Raw genomic sequence first — 15,764 nt, forward strand, 5'->3', positions numbered from 1 at the left:
GTTCAACACAAGTTCATGTATGCTGACAAATAAATCGTCCTTTCTTTCTAGGCTATTGTGGGCGTTTTTATGGGTTATAGTTCTCCGACAATCGCAATGGGATAAGGTTGCTATACCGCAAGATTATGGTTATATAACGAGAATGATAGTTTCGTAAAAACCAACGGAAAGTTTCTTCCTGTCTACTGACATGATGCGTACCTTTCAAATTGTAATTACCAAGCATACATTTCAGTTCACTGCCATGGATCCCCGGTCGCTAACCAAATTAAGCCTAGTCAGCCCAATCGGACTGCACAAACGGCCGGTCCCTGTCTCCGCCGCACCGAAAGATACATAAATAGTGTCCCCGCCTGACGCAGCGTCATCAGGCCGGCTCAAAAATTCATAAGCAAGCCACGAAATCAGAGAGAGTATATAAGTCGCTTCGATGGCAGCCGAAAGCCGAACAACGCAGCAGAGCAACAGCGCGGCACCCGGAAAGCCGCCGCATGTCTTGGCGTGTGTTTTCTGTCACCAGCGGAAAATCAAGTGTGACCGGAAATCACCCTGTGCAAATTGCATAAAGGTTTGTGCGTTGCCGATGCAGCCGAAAGCATCCCACTGATGCGAGGCAGGCCGACCAACAGTGCGTCCCATCTACGCGGGCCCCTCCGGGAGCCGGAAGAAGACGCGTGGTAAAAGATTTACTAGAGAGGCTGAACCAATGCGAGTCGCTCTTAAATCAGGTCACTCCGCGTGATGCGGACGGCCGCTCTATCGCGGGTGGAACTCCTGCGGCAGACAGCCCTTCAATGTCGTATATGAGTTATGAGGAAGCTCGCAAACAACCGAGCCAAAGACCCAATGGAAAAATCGTTCTTGATGGGGGCCGCCGTACCTTTATGGAGAGCCCTCTTCGGTCAAATGTCGTTGACCATGTGAGTAAAGCTGTTATGTTTGACCGCACATTAGCCTCTGGCAAGCTCTGACAAAGACTTTAGTTACAATTTTCGAATTTAAGCCTTGACGATGAGGCTGGCGAGTCCACAGACTCCCCGGACTCTGTTGCAACTTCAGATGTCAACGACAACGGGAACCTCAGCAGTCGGGGATCCATGGACTTTGATCTGTTAGCTCTAGGTCCAGTGGAAATGCTCCGTTTATGGCAAGTGTTTCTAGAACGCGTAAATCCCATGACGAAAGTCATACACGTGCCGAGTCTGGAACCCCTCGTCTTCGAAGCAGCTACAGATCACGGCAATGTCACCCCCGATATTGAGGCTTTGCTATGCTCCATCAATGTACTCGCAATAATGGCTCTCTCAGAACTCGAATCTGAACAGATTCTCAAAATCTCAAAGGAAAAAGCTCTCGAGAAGTCAACTTCTGCCTTGCGAAAAGCACTCACAAGGGTGGACTTTCTCCGAAGGTACAACCTTACTATCTTGCAGTGTCTGGTGTTGTATTTGGTATGTAGTCAAAGTCATTTACCAGTCAATCATTTCTAACTGAACTGCAGGTCTCGCTTCAAGGTCAATTCGACCGCTATGCGTCTTGGGTTTTGACAGGAACGCTGGTAAGGATAGCTCAAAGGATGGGACTTCATCGCGATGGAGAGTTCCTAGACTTACCGCCTTTTGAAACGGAAATGCGTCGACGAATATGGTGGCAGATAATCATGTTGGAAACCAAATACGCCCTTCTTGCAGGATTCTGCGACACTTTACTACCACCTAACTGGGACACCAAGCTTCCAAGCAACCTCAATGATGCTGACCTATTACCTGGCTCCCAAGAGCCTTTACGCTCACGAGATGGAGCAACCGAGATGGCCTTATGTTTGATTTTATACGAATCTCGACAATTCTTCTGTGAGAATCCTGTACCGGAATTTGAGGCAGCGATCTTGGGACAAGCCAACCCTAACACAGAGGACCCAACAAAACTCATTGGAGCCCAGTCACTGGACAAATATGGATTTCTCCTAGATCAGTTGGAAGAGCGTTTGATCGCTGCCGAACGACGATACTGCAATCCTACTATTGGCGGTATCCATAAAGTAGCTTGCAACGTTCGTGTCATGATAACCGAGCGGATGCGCGATCTGATTACCCACGCACGGGAGCCTCCTAGTGAGAACCTTGAAGGCTTGGGAAGTCAGCAATCTTTCTTCCGGGCATGGGTGATTAACTTTGAAGGCGACCTCAAGTGGTACGACATTATAGACGAGAAGTTTCTGTGGTACTGTAAGCTTCACCTGCAAACGGACGCTCTTTCTGTCATGATCGAGTTGCTGCAGTGGCAGCCAACGGGCATCTTTGTGGACAGAGCATGGAGGCTAGTCGATAAAGTATACCTCCACCACCCAGAACTTTATGATTTGAGGAAGAAGGACAATGGTCAGAGAGCGAAGAACCTGATTGCCGGGTGGCAGCGGCGTGAGCTGGCATTCCGCAACATTGGCCAGACCATTGAGGCGCCGGCCGTGGTTGAGAGGTTGAGGAAATATGAATGTTTCTCTTCTAGCCAGCCCATTCATTTGGCTCAGCAATGGCCGGCCCAGGCTGCGGCTGCCCCTGCGGACGCTACACTGTTTCCCGGCCTGGAAAGCTCACAACTAGATGGGTTTGATGGTAACATCTTTTTGGATACCAACGCGGCGTCTTTCTTCTATGACAGTCTGGATAAACATCCGCTTGGGTATTAATTAATTGAATACCGATTGTTATATATCTTTAATTTCAACCCGACTCAACTCAAGGGGACCAAGCCTGTTGCTTCAAACAATCTTCAATTCTTCCCATTTTTGACTTAAAGGGATACTCTCATCGAACAACTGGTTTCAGAGACACGCTCAATGGAATCCGATCCCAAAGACCAAATGCCCGTTGCCTTTCAATCCAAGCTTTGTTGCCCTCTCCCAATGTGAGATCAAAGTCGAACATGATTCGGGCCAAAACCAGTCTCATTTCTGCATAAGCTAGGCTGTTTTATTGTTAGCGATGCTGATCTGTGTGACATCCGGGCATGGGAAATATGTACTTTCGACCGATGCAGTTGCGAGGACCAACACTAAACGCTTGGAGAGAATCGAGTCTGTTTTTGTTGCTCTTCTCGTCCTCCAAGAAACGTTCAGGTTTGAATTCCCACGGTTCAGTCCAGTTATCGGGGCTATGGTTTGATGACCATTGTTGAATTTCAACAAATGTCTGCATGTAGTATACTTGTTAGTTCGTCTTCGTCTTAATATGTGTTTCCGCAAAAACTTACTCCCTCAGGAATGTGCTCTGAAACTATGTTGTAGCCATTGACCGGAACTTCTCGAATAAGTCCGGATGTTACTGGTGGATATAGTCGCAAAGTCTCATTCAGTACTGCCAACATGTATGTAAGCTTGCTGACTGAGTTGATGTTAATTTCACTCGAGCTGTTAAAAGCTGATCGAACTTCTGCTTTTAGTTTTTCGTGAACCTCTGGGTGAGTTAGAATCAGATAAGTGGCGCCTGAGAGAGTTGTCGCAGTCGTTTCCGATCCGGCCAGCACTAGGATTAGAGCGTTTGCAGAAAGATGATCGAAGGAGAGGTTCTGCCAACTGAATTAGCACAAGACAACCTTGAGCGTCTTAAATGAATGAAAAAAGAGAACCTTACCCATTCCTCACGCCTCCTCAGAAGCCCTTCAAACAGGTCTTTCCTCTCCGAAGTCATCTTCATTCGACCCTCCATCATCTCATCTGTATTCTCCCTGACTTTCGCCATTGCTCTCATTCCACCAATCTTGAACAGAGCTTGGACAACAAAGCCTAGGCCTATATATCTCAAAGAGGTCATAACGGCACCGAGCCGTATAGCGCTAAATACGAAAGCAACCCAGGGGTGGTAATTGGCATGATCGAGGCAGCGAAAGGATTGCCCAAAAATTAGATCACCCGCAACATCAAAAGTTGTCCAATTATACCAGGCCTCAATATTAAAGGTTTTGGTTCCATTCCTGGAGTATTCCGAAAGCCTGGAGGCAAGCTTGTCGATGTATTTGATAATCAGGTCTTCTTGCTCTCGCATTGAACTGTCTGAGAAACCGTGTGCTAGTGCACGGCGGAGCCGCTGGTGGTTGTTACGGTCGGCATTGAGGATACTTTTGGGTAGATCCTCGATCGTTTCAGAAAACACTTTGGACTTGGGCATCTCAGTCGAACCTTTGCTGCTGGGCTGGAACCCATAAATGTCTTTCCACGCATCTGCATGAGTGAACGACAAGTGGCGTGGACCAATGCGCACCACTGGCCCGTAGCGGTCATGGAGTTTTTGGGTACAGAAGGCTTGGTTTCCTGTCGCATTTTGTAAAGCCCAAGGTAATGACGTGGCACGTTGTAGAAGAGGGCCTGGATACTTGCGAAGAGGATGGAAGAACAAATTGTAGCCCGCAGCTAGCAATTGCCACAGAACAGCCTACACCGTTTGGTCAGTTACTTGTAAAAGGTCTGATGCCTACTATGGACGAGGTTACGAGCCACAATTATTGATGAATTCACCTACAGTAATCAAGATGATCTTCAAGATTGGAAGATAATGAGCCGTAACGGCGGCAGTAAGGTCTACCGTTTTCATCATTGTGATTCCACAGCGCTTCACATAATCTGGCTACATGGCATTGACAGAGAAGGGGTAGCGTGAGATAAAATACGAGCGTGTTCTTTTTACTTTCTGCTAAACGAGCTGTCCAGTGACGCATACATCACCCCCAACTTCTCCAGTATGGAGGGCGGAGTATTTCACGCATAAGAAGTATTGGGTTTTCAGATGAGCGTTTCGGTGTTTTGGTACGCTCCGGACCAACCAAATTCTATCCAGACAACATTTATGCATATAAGAACTGTAACCAAACGTGGAACGAACTCGGATGTCAATTCCCGACGCAGTTCCCCGCACCTATGTCCCGCCTACAAAGCAGACATGATCTTCATTCGACGAGAGTGTGTTAGCCCTGGGTCCGGTTACTACGTAGAAGGTATTCAGAAAACTTGATTGGTGCCTTTTTCAAGAACAAACATCGGGATGACGGGCGCTTATAACTCTTAAATTATTCCGAACCTGAACCTCTTTCGAAGGGCATATTACAGATCAGGCTAACCACCTGTAAGTCGCGCCAAACATTCCTTGGGCTGAAGATTAAATAGCATTGTTTTGACTGCCACGATAACAAGACACAGCCAATTACGAGGGCTTTAGCACTAGACTTTGTCTACCAGCAAGGACTTTTGATGTTCATTTTCGGGAATTCAAATCACAGTGCCTCTGCCAAGAGGACATAGGATGTAACTGTTAAGACATGAGGCTTCCAGAAATAGCTTTTATCTATACATGAGTGCTCATGTGAGTTGCTTTTCATTTGATCAGTAACCCACTGGCTCATTCCCCGCTCAAACAACATCGTCAAAACCCAAAATCAAAGAGGGTGTGTCACCCACCAAACCCAAACACGTGGGAAAGATTAGCCTTATTGCCCAATACGAATTACGATGTTTGAATCCCCCACTGAAAGGTTGTTGGAGTGCTAGGTAGGGGCTTATTGAGATAACATTTGCAAAATGTGAAAGCCGAAAACGAACCTTTAGCAGAAGTTCGTTTAGGTATTGAACAGTCGCCACAACCAATCGCCTTCACGAACGTTACTTGGGACACTGATCATTCTTAATAGGGTAAAGTTATGATGCTTTCTTCAACGTCCGGCGGGAGACTGCCAAAAGCTACAAGATCAGATGCTTGAGTGGCTTTGTGCATCAAAAACCCATGCCAAAAAGCCGGACAGAAATGTGTCTCCGCTTATATGCGGTGACGCGGCTACCTCAAGCAGCCGGGAGGCTACGATCGCCAAAATAATTTATCTATTTGGCGCAAAGTTCATACCCAGCGCATACAGGAGCTTCACACTAGCTTTCTGCAATATTTTCTGGCAGCGGACGTATTGCCCCTTTGAGGCGGTGAAGACCATTTCGCTGGAATTCACAGACAGGACTCATAACCACACATATCCATGTCAAACACTTGACTTGAGAATAGCACATTTACAAGCTCCCACAAAGTTGAAGTCCCCCCTATTGCTGTATCACCCGGCTGGTTTCGAACTTCAAGTCGTCTTTGGATTATACGTTGTGACGTTATCCAAAACATTTTCTAATGTTACGAGCAGTCAGGGTAGCCACTATGGCAAAAGGCCAAAGTTTTGGTAGAGACAGAATGATTATCAGTATGTTCTACTCTGCATTATTACTACGTTGTAGCATGCTTTGCTGTGCCTGTTGTCACAATTACACACTACTTGTCGGCATAGGTAGGACTTATGTGGAGCTAGGGAAAACGCCAAAGGTTTTGTCAAAATCGACAACTTTATATTGGATAAGATGCAACGGTCTGGCAAGATCACTGCCAGGAGACTCGTTCGGAAATGAAGTGATGAAACTTGAAGACTAAGAAAATTGTTTTTATAGAAATCTTCGACTGTATGGTACTATCCTGACTGAGTTGGGGTACAGAAACAAATTTACTCAATGAAACTTACACCGTCATTGATGCTCTTTCTGCACGCGAATCATCTCCATTCAGTTATTTGTATGAAACTTCAGGTAATATTATTTATGGTTGAAGTCACCCAGTAGAAATCTCTGTTGTTGAAAACGGAGGTCACCGAGAGAAACTAGATAATCCTAGTTGGCAAGGGCCGCAGAAAGACCAGTCCAAATATAGATTGAGAGAAAACCACAGGCACAATAATGTTCAGCTTTTCATTGGTCTTTAAAAGTTAATTAATCTTTTCCGCGTCGTACGAAGACGTGATTTCCTATAAATAATGGAGAAATTTTCCATTCCCGCATGTTTCAAATAAACGGATTTATGCGGGGCTGTATGCCAGTTCTATAGCATGCTAGTTAGCATAAACATCCTACTTGTTTAATTTTAGGATTTTGCGTTCAAAATGAATACTGTCGTTTTCCGTGAACATCAATCGTTCTGTGCGTGCCAAGAACTACCAGTCTTGGCGAGGAAGTCAGCTTCTTCAACAACTAGTGGATGCCGAATCTGTTGTTGTAAGGCAGTTGGACTTGGCAGCTGTACTGAAGAAACCAACAACTGCAAACTGAATCGTTCCGCTTAACGCCGAACAGAAAGTACGAAAACAATACCCTGTTCTGGTCGAAGGTGGGGGTCTGTTGAACATCACTACCATCTTGGACACAAGTATCTGCAGGGTTCCCGTTGAAAAGCTTATCCTGTATTGGAGGGCCGGCTCTCGATTCAGCAAAATCTCACAGCCAATAGAATGTATTTTATGCGGGATTATTCGGACATCATTCAGAGAGGCTGACTCGGGACGTCTCTCACAGTCGATCATCATATTATTTGCCTCCAGTGACGCTCTTGCCTCATAGACACATCATAGACACCGCATGTGAGGCACAGCCCCTTTTTGTATATGTTCGCTTTTAATCATTCAAAACTTGCAAATTGGTATCTTAATCCGCCACCATAACTCCACTAATGTGCCACGGAGTTTGAGTTGTCCGCGCAGGAAAATGCGCTGGACCCTCCCGACTTCTTGTAGGTCGCCATGATGCCAACAACAGAGCCATAAGCACCAGCAATCATCAGGAAACAACCAGCAACGATCACAAATACACTGAAGCAAACCATAGCAATCCACCGCGGGTTCTTCTCAAGCTTGCCAGCGCTCCAGTTGTCGTAGAGCCACATACAACCCATTGGCTGGAGCGAGAGAAGGGTTCCGAATAGAGCACCGACAAGAGACACCAAGCCATCGAAAACAGGAATAGAACTAGCAATGAGGTACGCAATAAGGGCAACGCCAAAAGTGCAGCCCAGCCAGGTGATCCAGTGCTTGGCGGTGTTGGCGGTAAGATGCTTGGAGCCTCGGAGCATGCGGATGAACATGTACTTGGCCGGCAACTGCATGATATATTAGTAAATGATCTTCACAGGTTGGCCATGGATGTGGGGACTTACGTGGATGACGATCGTAGTCGTGACAATAAGACCAGGCAGGGCGAGGCCGTAGCAGACCTTCTTCATGAGTACTCCAGCGGATCCCAAAGCGGGAGAGGCGACGTAGGAGCCACAGAAGTAGTAGACGACGACTCCAATGCAGATATATGTACCGGTAACGACACCCTGGCAGATGAAGAGCGCACGAGGGTAGTGACGCGGCTCACGCATCTCGGATACGATGGAGAAAAATGCCGGGGTACCAGCGAAGGCGAAAACGAGAGTCGACAGGGCGGAAACAGCCTCAGAAAAGCTCGGGTTTCCAACAATCACATAGTCTGATACCCAGACACCTTCCTGAGGGGCAGCGGCCGGTCGGTCTTGGACGCCAACGGCAACAGTCAGAGTGAAGACTGCGGAGAGTGTTAGATGACGAGTTCACACAAAATTTGTTTTCTTTCGCAGGGAGAGAGGTCTACGTACTTGAGCTGAGAATGGCCACAAGACCAATCCAGGCAAACCAAGTAATTTTGCCGAGCGTCTGGATGCTACCAAAGCAGAAGCCAACGAAGGCTGCCAGTGCAACAAAAATCGCAGTGCATGCTCCGTGAGTGGAGACGGAGTTGAGCGCAATGGAGACACCGAGCATGCCAGATCCGGCAACAAAGATCCAGTCTATGGGCGCTTATTAGGAACCAAAATTCGGCGTCACGATTGAACCACGCGCAGGGACTTACAGAGACAAAATACCACGGCGAAGAACTCACGGCCGATGGCACCAAATAGCAGGCCACCGACGTCGTCAATGCTGTAAACCGAGGGATGGTTCAGCTTGAAAACGCCGACAATGTAGTCAGACCACGTGGTGATACCGGCGATGAGGATTAACGCAATCACACCCGGCACAATGCCCAGCGAATGGAAAGTTTTGGGAATGGACAAGACTCCCAGTCCGATCTGGGTCTTCATCATGAGAGCAGCAGTTCCAAGCCACCCGACCTAGGGTTGGGATTAGTAGTTGATCGGAGCGTCGTCACCCGTAAAAAGTCTTACATTGCGATAATTGGGACCGCCTTCACCGATTTCACCGAACACAGCGTCGTACGCACAGTTCGGATCATCCATGATGACTCCAACCTGCGACTCAGTTGAGACTTGTCCCAACTCGCCGAGGTGGCCCTCTTTGTTCTTATGATCGATAGCCATTTTTTTTTTTTTTTTACTGTTGGTCGGTGGAATTGGTACGTGGTTTTCGATTCGAAGGCAACGTCAAAGTCACAGTATTGGATTTTCTTTTCTCTTTTTTCTTTTTTCAATACTTAAAAAAAGCAGTCACTTTGAACGTCGGATGTCGTGTGTCGAAAAATTTTTGCACTCTCTTGAAGAGATCGAGGTAGGCGTTTAGGAGGCGAAGTGGGCTGTCTTGGTGTCGTAAGACATTGAAGGCCAATGTAAACGAATAAGATGGATAGCCAAAAGAATAGCGTTAAAGATCAGGTATGGAAGCCTAGTACTTTGAATTGACTCGAAGTCAGCTACAGGAGGATAGAGAATTCAAAACATCTGAAGGCGTTTTTGGGGTTGGGAATCAGCCGCTTTTGAACAAGATTTGGTTTAGCGCTGGAGCCGCCTTTCTTCTACGTCTCCTAACTCATGGGCAATGCCGCCAGGGGCATGGAGCCAAGAACCAAGGTTCACGCTTCAATCAGCAAGACAGGTTCTTCCAACAACAGCGAATAGGACAAAACCTACTGCGCGAGATAAATTACGTACCTATTTTTCGAGAGCCACCCCATGTTTTCCCCAGACTACATCAGCCAGACCTACGTCATAAGGGACGATGTTCTAGGATTCAGGGGCTAAATGACTCGTTGTGGGTACAATCTCTTCAGGGTCAAGCTAAACGGTGCACTTTCGGTCTTTGTCCGGCAAAAACATATCCTGGTGAGCGTTATTCCCACCAGATTTTTTGCGGTCGGATGCTGTTCCGACATGGACAAAGACACATTGACACACACACGCAACATTAGGGGCGATAGGCAACCAAGGGAAAATATTCATCTGATATCACTTGCCAACCGAACATGTAACACCCACGGATAGTCCGGATCTTATCAGCTTCAGATCACAACTCTGCTGCCGCGAAAAACCCTCATAGCAACGCAAAAGATAGGCAGCAATCTGAATGCGCAGATGAACAGAAGGCTATTTTGCCTCCTGCCCTGGCAAACACGACTGCGTCTAGCGGGTCAAATGCCCCGGTCTTTCAACAATGAGGCGGTCGGTCAAGCGCAGCTTCAGGTGCAGACTTCCAAAGCGGAGACCAGCGTCTCCATGACTCGCCGGGCATTGGCCTATCTAAGGGTCCTTCGCTGCATAGATCCTTGCAAGCTGCGGAGCCTCCGAATCTTGCAAAACACCATCGGATGAGGATCCGGTCAGTTGTCCGTCCTCAACGGAAGCAGTCCCGACTTACTCCGAGAAAAATCTGCTCCGTGCCACCCCTAGGGCAGACCAGGCGCATGAGGTAAGGGAGACGCGTGATGGCAATAACCATGGTTAGCTCAAGCGCTCTTCCTGATGTCACAGTCGGATAGTTTCCATTCTGGTACGTATTAAGACAGGTGGAAATCTGAGCTTGAATGCAGCCACGATGTTAACTTTCCGTTTCCCCATGGGGAGACCAGAGACGATGAGATGACGGCGTGGAGAATCTGTTACGTACCAGAAAAAAAGCGCTTCCACCAGGCGATCAGACATTGTGTCACCAGTGTCGCCAGATTAGTCGGCGAAAATACGGGCTCTAATGCAGTGTCCACCAGGCATTGCGCCCAGGAAGAGTCCGCGGCCTTTTACAGAATCCCTACCTGGACTTCTCCTCAGCCCTTTTTTTCTTCTTCTTTTTGGCAGAGCACGAGGCATTTGGCATATCTTAACATACTAATGCATCAATACGTTCGCCCCCTCGTTCGGTATTATCGGACGACCCACTTGCTTCTAGTGATACACATTACATTAGTTTGATTGTGGTAGGCTGACCTGTCCTCTACATGCTAGATGCCAACACGGAGGACGGAGTAGTATGCCGTTCTCTTTCCCCGCAAACAACTAACTAGGGGCGTCAGTCAGCTGTTTCTCCTCATTGGCAGCAAAGTTAGTTGTTTCCACCTTCAGAGAGATACCTATTGTTACATGTCTTCTCTGACAACAAGGGTGTCTGCGTCTGGTTCCAGAAACCGACATACCACCGGCTTTCCGGAGGCGTCGTTATTAGTGTAACACTATCGTTTATCTTGTAAAAGATAGCTTTGCTGCAGCATGCGACTTAGTTTTCCGCCGCTATCGGGCTTTAAGGTGGCGACTAGCATATACATAGTCCTTATCACCGATGCAAAAACTTGAGACTAGACCCCGACGGCAGATTTTGTAGATAAGCAAAGACAAAAAAAACACCCTTGTCAGACCCAACAATCCGTATCCACATCTTTACCCCGCGTTTCTGGTCCTGCAACGTACAGCAACACCTTAGGCTTGAGGCTCGCACGACAGTCGCGGGGCCTGTGGCTGTATCAGTATATTGGTCTGGTTGAACATTTCCTTGTGTGTAGAGTATCTTGGGTTTATTGGCACGGCACAATGGAACCAGGAGCCGGCCGCAACAAGGTTACGAAAAGATCTTCCAATGCGTAAGTGCGGCTTTTTCGGATGCCGGCCGTCAGGCAATGTTGCAGTCACTAACACACTGGGCGAAGCTGCGTGAGGTGTCGCCGGCAGAAAATCAAGTGTTCTGGATCACAGCCATGCGATGCCTGCGGCAAGCGTAAGCAATCCTGCACATTCGATGAGCGCGACCAAAGAATCGTCGTCACTCGAGGGTAATTTCGCCATGGCCTGATTGAAATTACATTCTAACCCGTGTCGTGCAGTTATATCATTGACTTACAACAACGGATTGAACGATGGGAACGGAGCAAAAGCACAAACGAGCCTTCCCAGGACTCGATTGAGGCCGCTCTGCCTACCGACAAAACAGAGAGTGGTTGGTCACCTCAGACGTCCCCCTTGTTGTACTTTCTAACCATTTAGGGGAGCAGAGAGCGATGTAGGCATGCCAGGTGCAGAAGGCCCGGCCTCACCTCTGGCCTCGAGAGGTGCCGAGAAACAAGACACTCGGCCGAAACTACCAATGGACCCCGTGGCCTCAAATCTCACCAACCCATTATCATCTGGGCAGTCTGAGTTTATGAAGGCCCCTACTGGGCGAATATGTACGTCGCCCACAAAGCTGCACCATTGTGCAGGCTGCAATCTAACAGCACAAGTCTATCTAGGAACGTCCTCTAACTGGTCCTTCACTCGTCGCGTACTCAACATCACGCACCAATATGTGAACAAGACTCCTCTTCCGACAAGCGCCTTGATCTTCGATGCTGCCGCCTACATGCTCGATTGGGACGGCTACAGGATCGGAGAAGGCCCGGAGATGCCCGCCCTGCCAACCCTAGACTACGCCATTTACCTGGTTAACGCAGTGAAGTTTCACTGCAGCCAGATGTTCCATCTTTTTGATGAAGAATCTTTCATGAAGTCTCTCTACCATTTTTATGCAGATCCAAACCCGAGAGCTGATCCCACGGATTTGTGGTTTATCCACTTTTTATTGATCCTCGCCTTTGGAAAAGCATTCACTACCAAGGCCAACCGAAGTTCAAAGCCTCCCGGCCATGACTACTTCATCAAAGCTGTCCAGCTTCTCCCGGATCTCAGCGTGCTACTGAGGCAATCCGCTCTATCGACCGAAATTCTCTGCTGCATTGCTCTTTATATGCAATGCATCGATTTTCGACATTCCTCTCACAACTTCATTGGCCAGGCCATAAGGATGGCAATGGGAGAGGGCATGCACACAGATATGCCAGTTCAGCAGTTGGGAGAGGCGCATGTTGAGAGGTGTCGCAGATTGTGGTGGACAGTCCACATCTTGGACAGAGAAATCACATCCTTGATGGGACTACCTCCCTCAATACATGAAGATTATGTTCTATGTCAGCTTCCCACATATTCAGGGTCAACACAACGGACCGCAGCTTTGCGCATGAGGATAAAATTATCGGAGGTTATAGGCAGCATCAACAGGAGTAAGTTAATTTCATCTTGCTCGAACTGCACGAACTTGGCTCACAAAGACTTGCACAGAGGTATACGGTCGAGATGGAAGACTAAATAACAAGTTCATGCTGGGGACCAAGGATGTGCTGGAGAGCATGGCTGAGGTTGCAAATGAGCTCCAGCAGTCTTTTGCCTTACCACTCGAGAAAGATACTAGCTGCATCTCGAGGATATCGGCTCACTTGCACCTCCTTCATCACCAGGTATGTGACTCCTCGCTATGGCCGCTCTACGGGATATGGAAAACGCTGACTGATGTCCTTGTTAGTGTATTGTCCTCGCCACAAGACCTTTACTCTTCTGCTTTCTGAAGGTTCGATTTGAATCCGAGAGCAAATGTGCTGAGCTTCTGGGGGCGTCGCAGACGGTTCGCAATCTGATCAATATGTGTATTGATTCCTCCCAGCAAATGGTTGCCATCTTGGATTGTCTGCTGTCTCAGGGCCTGTTGGGTAAGTCAGTCTAGCAACATCAGTTGGGCTTCTGTTAACACACGGGTGCCCAGAGACCTTCCTCCCGTTCGACCTAGAGGCAACCTTCGTGTCTGCAGGCAGTCTCCTTCTCGGGCCTGCCATCGACCCACACTCTTTTGATAACCTTTATCCGTCGCTCGAGAAAGCATATTGCGTTTTTGACGAAATGATCGCAGCAGGAAACGCCGTGGCATCTTTCCACAAAACAGAACTGCAGCAACTTGAAATCATGCTGCAGCAGCTGTCCCCATGCATGCCGGAGCAGGCGATGTGCGGTGTGGTCAGCGATGCTCCTCAGCAGACGCACGCTGATGACACCAGCCCCAATGACACTGTTATTTCGTCGTTGGGGACAGATGTCTCTCAAAACGAGGGTTACAACTCCTCCATACCAGGGAACATGGAAGAAATGCAGGTTTTTGACAGTGGGCTGACCATGACACAATTATTGGACATGGCAAATTCTATCGAGCATGAAGACACGGAGTGGATGTCACAAACAATTGTTGAGCATAGCATTTGGTAAATTTTAGTGATTTAGCGACTCTTTTACTTCTTGACTTTCATCCAGGCGTTTTTTCTGGTTTTCAATCTTGAACTTCATCAACTAATTCGCACCATTGAAGAAAATGCTTGTCGGTAGCTGTGCGTTGTGACATGCCTCGAAGTAACTTGTGCTTCCTCACCAATAACTGACCAGAGTCACTTAATGATTCGTCCTTGCTAAAAGAAGAAGGTAAAAATCAATTCGCTGCGTATAAATACATCTATTTATAGTCTAGAAGCCTTGGGATTCTGGAGTTCTGCAAACTCGGTAGTGTTTCCAAGACGCCAGCTGACGGTATCTCCCCATTTACCATCCTTGTCGTCAGTTTCCTTCCAACGCCATCTTTGAACAGGTTGCTTATCATCCGCCGCCTCAAGCAAGTTCTTCACCCAATCTCCGATAAGAGGAATCAACTTAGCTGCGTGTCCTGAGTCGCCAGACATGAGCACAACGGATGAGTTGGAGTTTGGCACGTAATCGATGATAAAGTCGGAGTCGTTAGTGTCTGCGAACCAGCAGAGAGTCTGTTTGACAACAGGGCGGTTCGCGAGCTCTGGGAGGGTTTGGGAAAGGAGCTTCCGCACTTTCTGCTGATCGTGCAAAGGCATGAACGCACTATCGGCGTGGGATGGGGGGAGCGAGACACCAGTCTTCGGGTCAGTGTTGACGTATCCACCGCCCATGGGACACAGCTTGAGCAGGTTGGTCTTGGGGTCAGGCTCGAAGAAGAAACCAAAGTCGCGGGCGTAGGTGACGGGGATGCCGCGCAGGGCCGACGTCTCATCATCCGTGAGCTTGACATGGGCCACAGACCACGACTTAGCTACCACCTGCTTGCCACATTCGGGAACCAGCCTACCCGCAGCAGCGCCGACGGCGACAATGACCAGTTTCGCTGTCACAAGTGGGCCCTTTTGTGTCCTGATACCAGTGGCTTTTCTTCCCCCAGGGGTATTTTGGTAAACAATCTCCTTCACGGCCCCATGCTGTCCCAAGAAAAACTTTACACCTCGTACCTGGGTGGCTTTGTACAGGGCAATCAAGGCGTTACCAGAGTGGACATATCCGTCAAAGGTGTTGAGATAGCCCTTCCACCCAGAACACGGGCCTGCCTTGTACTGCCACACGTTGTCTTCAATGTCCTTACCTCCTGAGATAGGAATCACATGTTTGGCAAGGGTCGGACTCCTCTCTGCAGCCTTTTGGAATCTTTGAAGCGTCTCAACAGCCCTGACAGGAGCCTCTTCCGAGACGCAGTGGAGGAACCCGACTTGATGCCAGTGTGGTGCGAAAAGAGGCGACTTCCAGGCCTTTACAGCTTCCTTTACTTGTTGTGAGATTCTGGACCTATTGGGGCGGGTGATGTGATGTACGGTGTGACTTACGAGAGTGAGATCAGTGTAGAACGGGTCCTCATATTCCGCTCTCATGATCTTGTTGATATCATTGGCGGCGGATTCCTGTGGGGGTATCTCGTCATGCTTGTCGTAAACGGATATGTCGGTGTATCCGGCCAAAGTAAGATGATAGGCCGTAGAGAGGCCGAAGGCTCCGGCGCCGACGATAATGATAGGGTCAGACTTGCTAATGCCCATT

The 15,764-nt window shown here is 48.3% G+C and overlaps 5 protein-coding genes across 5 annotated transcripts; 2 read left to right on the forward strand and 3 right to left on the reverse strand.

The window, feature by feature from the left end:
* Positions 1-430: 430 nt before the first annotated feature.
* On the forward strand, positions 431-2,689 carry CTRU02_204145 (fungal specific transcription factor domain-containing protein; the record flags this gene model as incomplete). The annotated part of the gene is made up of 4 exons (XM_070204335.1): positions 431-568; positions 618-920; positions 984-1,444; positions 1,477-2,689. 4 exons carry the CDS (start codon positions 431-433, stop codon positions 2,687-2,689), a joined length of 2,115 nt encoding a protein of 704 aa, XP_070062098.1.
* A 118-nt stretch (positions 2,690-2,807) lies between these two features.
* CTRU02_204146 (cytochrome p450 monooxygenase) lies at positions 2,808-4,592 on the reverse strand (the record flags this gene model as incomplete). The annotated part of the gene is made up of 5 exons (XM_036728238.1): positions 2,808-2,967; positions 3,025-3,191; positions 3,253-3,567; positions 3,633-4,430; positions 4,518-4,592. The coding sequence occupies 5 exons, from the start codon at positions 4,590-4,592 to the stop codon at positions 2,808-2,810; spliced, it is 1,515 nt and encodes a 504-aa protein (XP_036579947.1).
* A 2,922-nt stretch (positions 4,593-7,514) lies between these two features.
* Positions 7,515-9,185, reverse strand: CTRU02_204147 (amino acid transporter; the record flags this gene model as incomplete). The annotated part of the gene is made up of 5 exons (XM_036728239.1): positions 7,515-7,943; positions 8,001-8,392; positions 8,463-8,654; positions 8,717-8,978; positions 9,033-9,185. 5 exons carry the CDS (start codon positions 9,183-9,185, stop codon positions 7,515-7,517), a joined length of 1,428 nt encoding a protein of 475 aa, XP_036579948.1.
* Positions 9,186-11,615: 2,430 nt separating this feature from the next.
* CTRU02_204148 (C6 transcription factor) lies at positions 11,616-14,147 on the forward strand (the record flags this gene model as incomplete). The annotated part of the gene is made up of 8 exons (XM_070204336.1): positions 11,616-11,665; positions 11,732-11,854; positions 11,906-12,018; positions 12,068-12,247; positions 12,302-13,117; positions 13,176-13,351; positions 13,417-13,600; positions 13,654-14,147. 8 exons carry the CDS (start codon positions 11,616-11,618, stop codon positions 14,145-14,147), a joined length of 2,136 nt encoding a protein of 711 aa, XP_070062099.1.
* Positions 14,148-14,392: 245 nt separating this feature from the next.
* On the reverse strand, positions 14,393-15,763 carry CTRU02_204149 (sarcosine oxidase; the record flags this gene model as incomplete). Its single annotated transcript, XM_070204337.1, has 1 exon — positions 14,393-15,763. One exon carries the CDS (start codon positions 15,761-15,763, stop codon positions 14,393-14,395), a length of 1,371 nt encoding a protein of 456 aa, XP_070062100.1.
* Position 15,764: the final 1 nt, after the last annotated feature.

Source organism: Colletotrichum truncatum (assembly GCF_014235925.2).
Source record: "Colletotrichum truncatum strain CMES1059 chromosome Unknown Contig_0002, whole genome shotgun sequence".
In the NCBI taxonomy this organism is placed as follows: domain Eukaryota; kingdom Fungi; phylum Ascomycota; class Sordariomycetes; order Glomerellales; family Glomerellaceae; genus Colletotrichum; species Colletotrichum truncatum.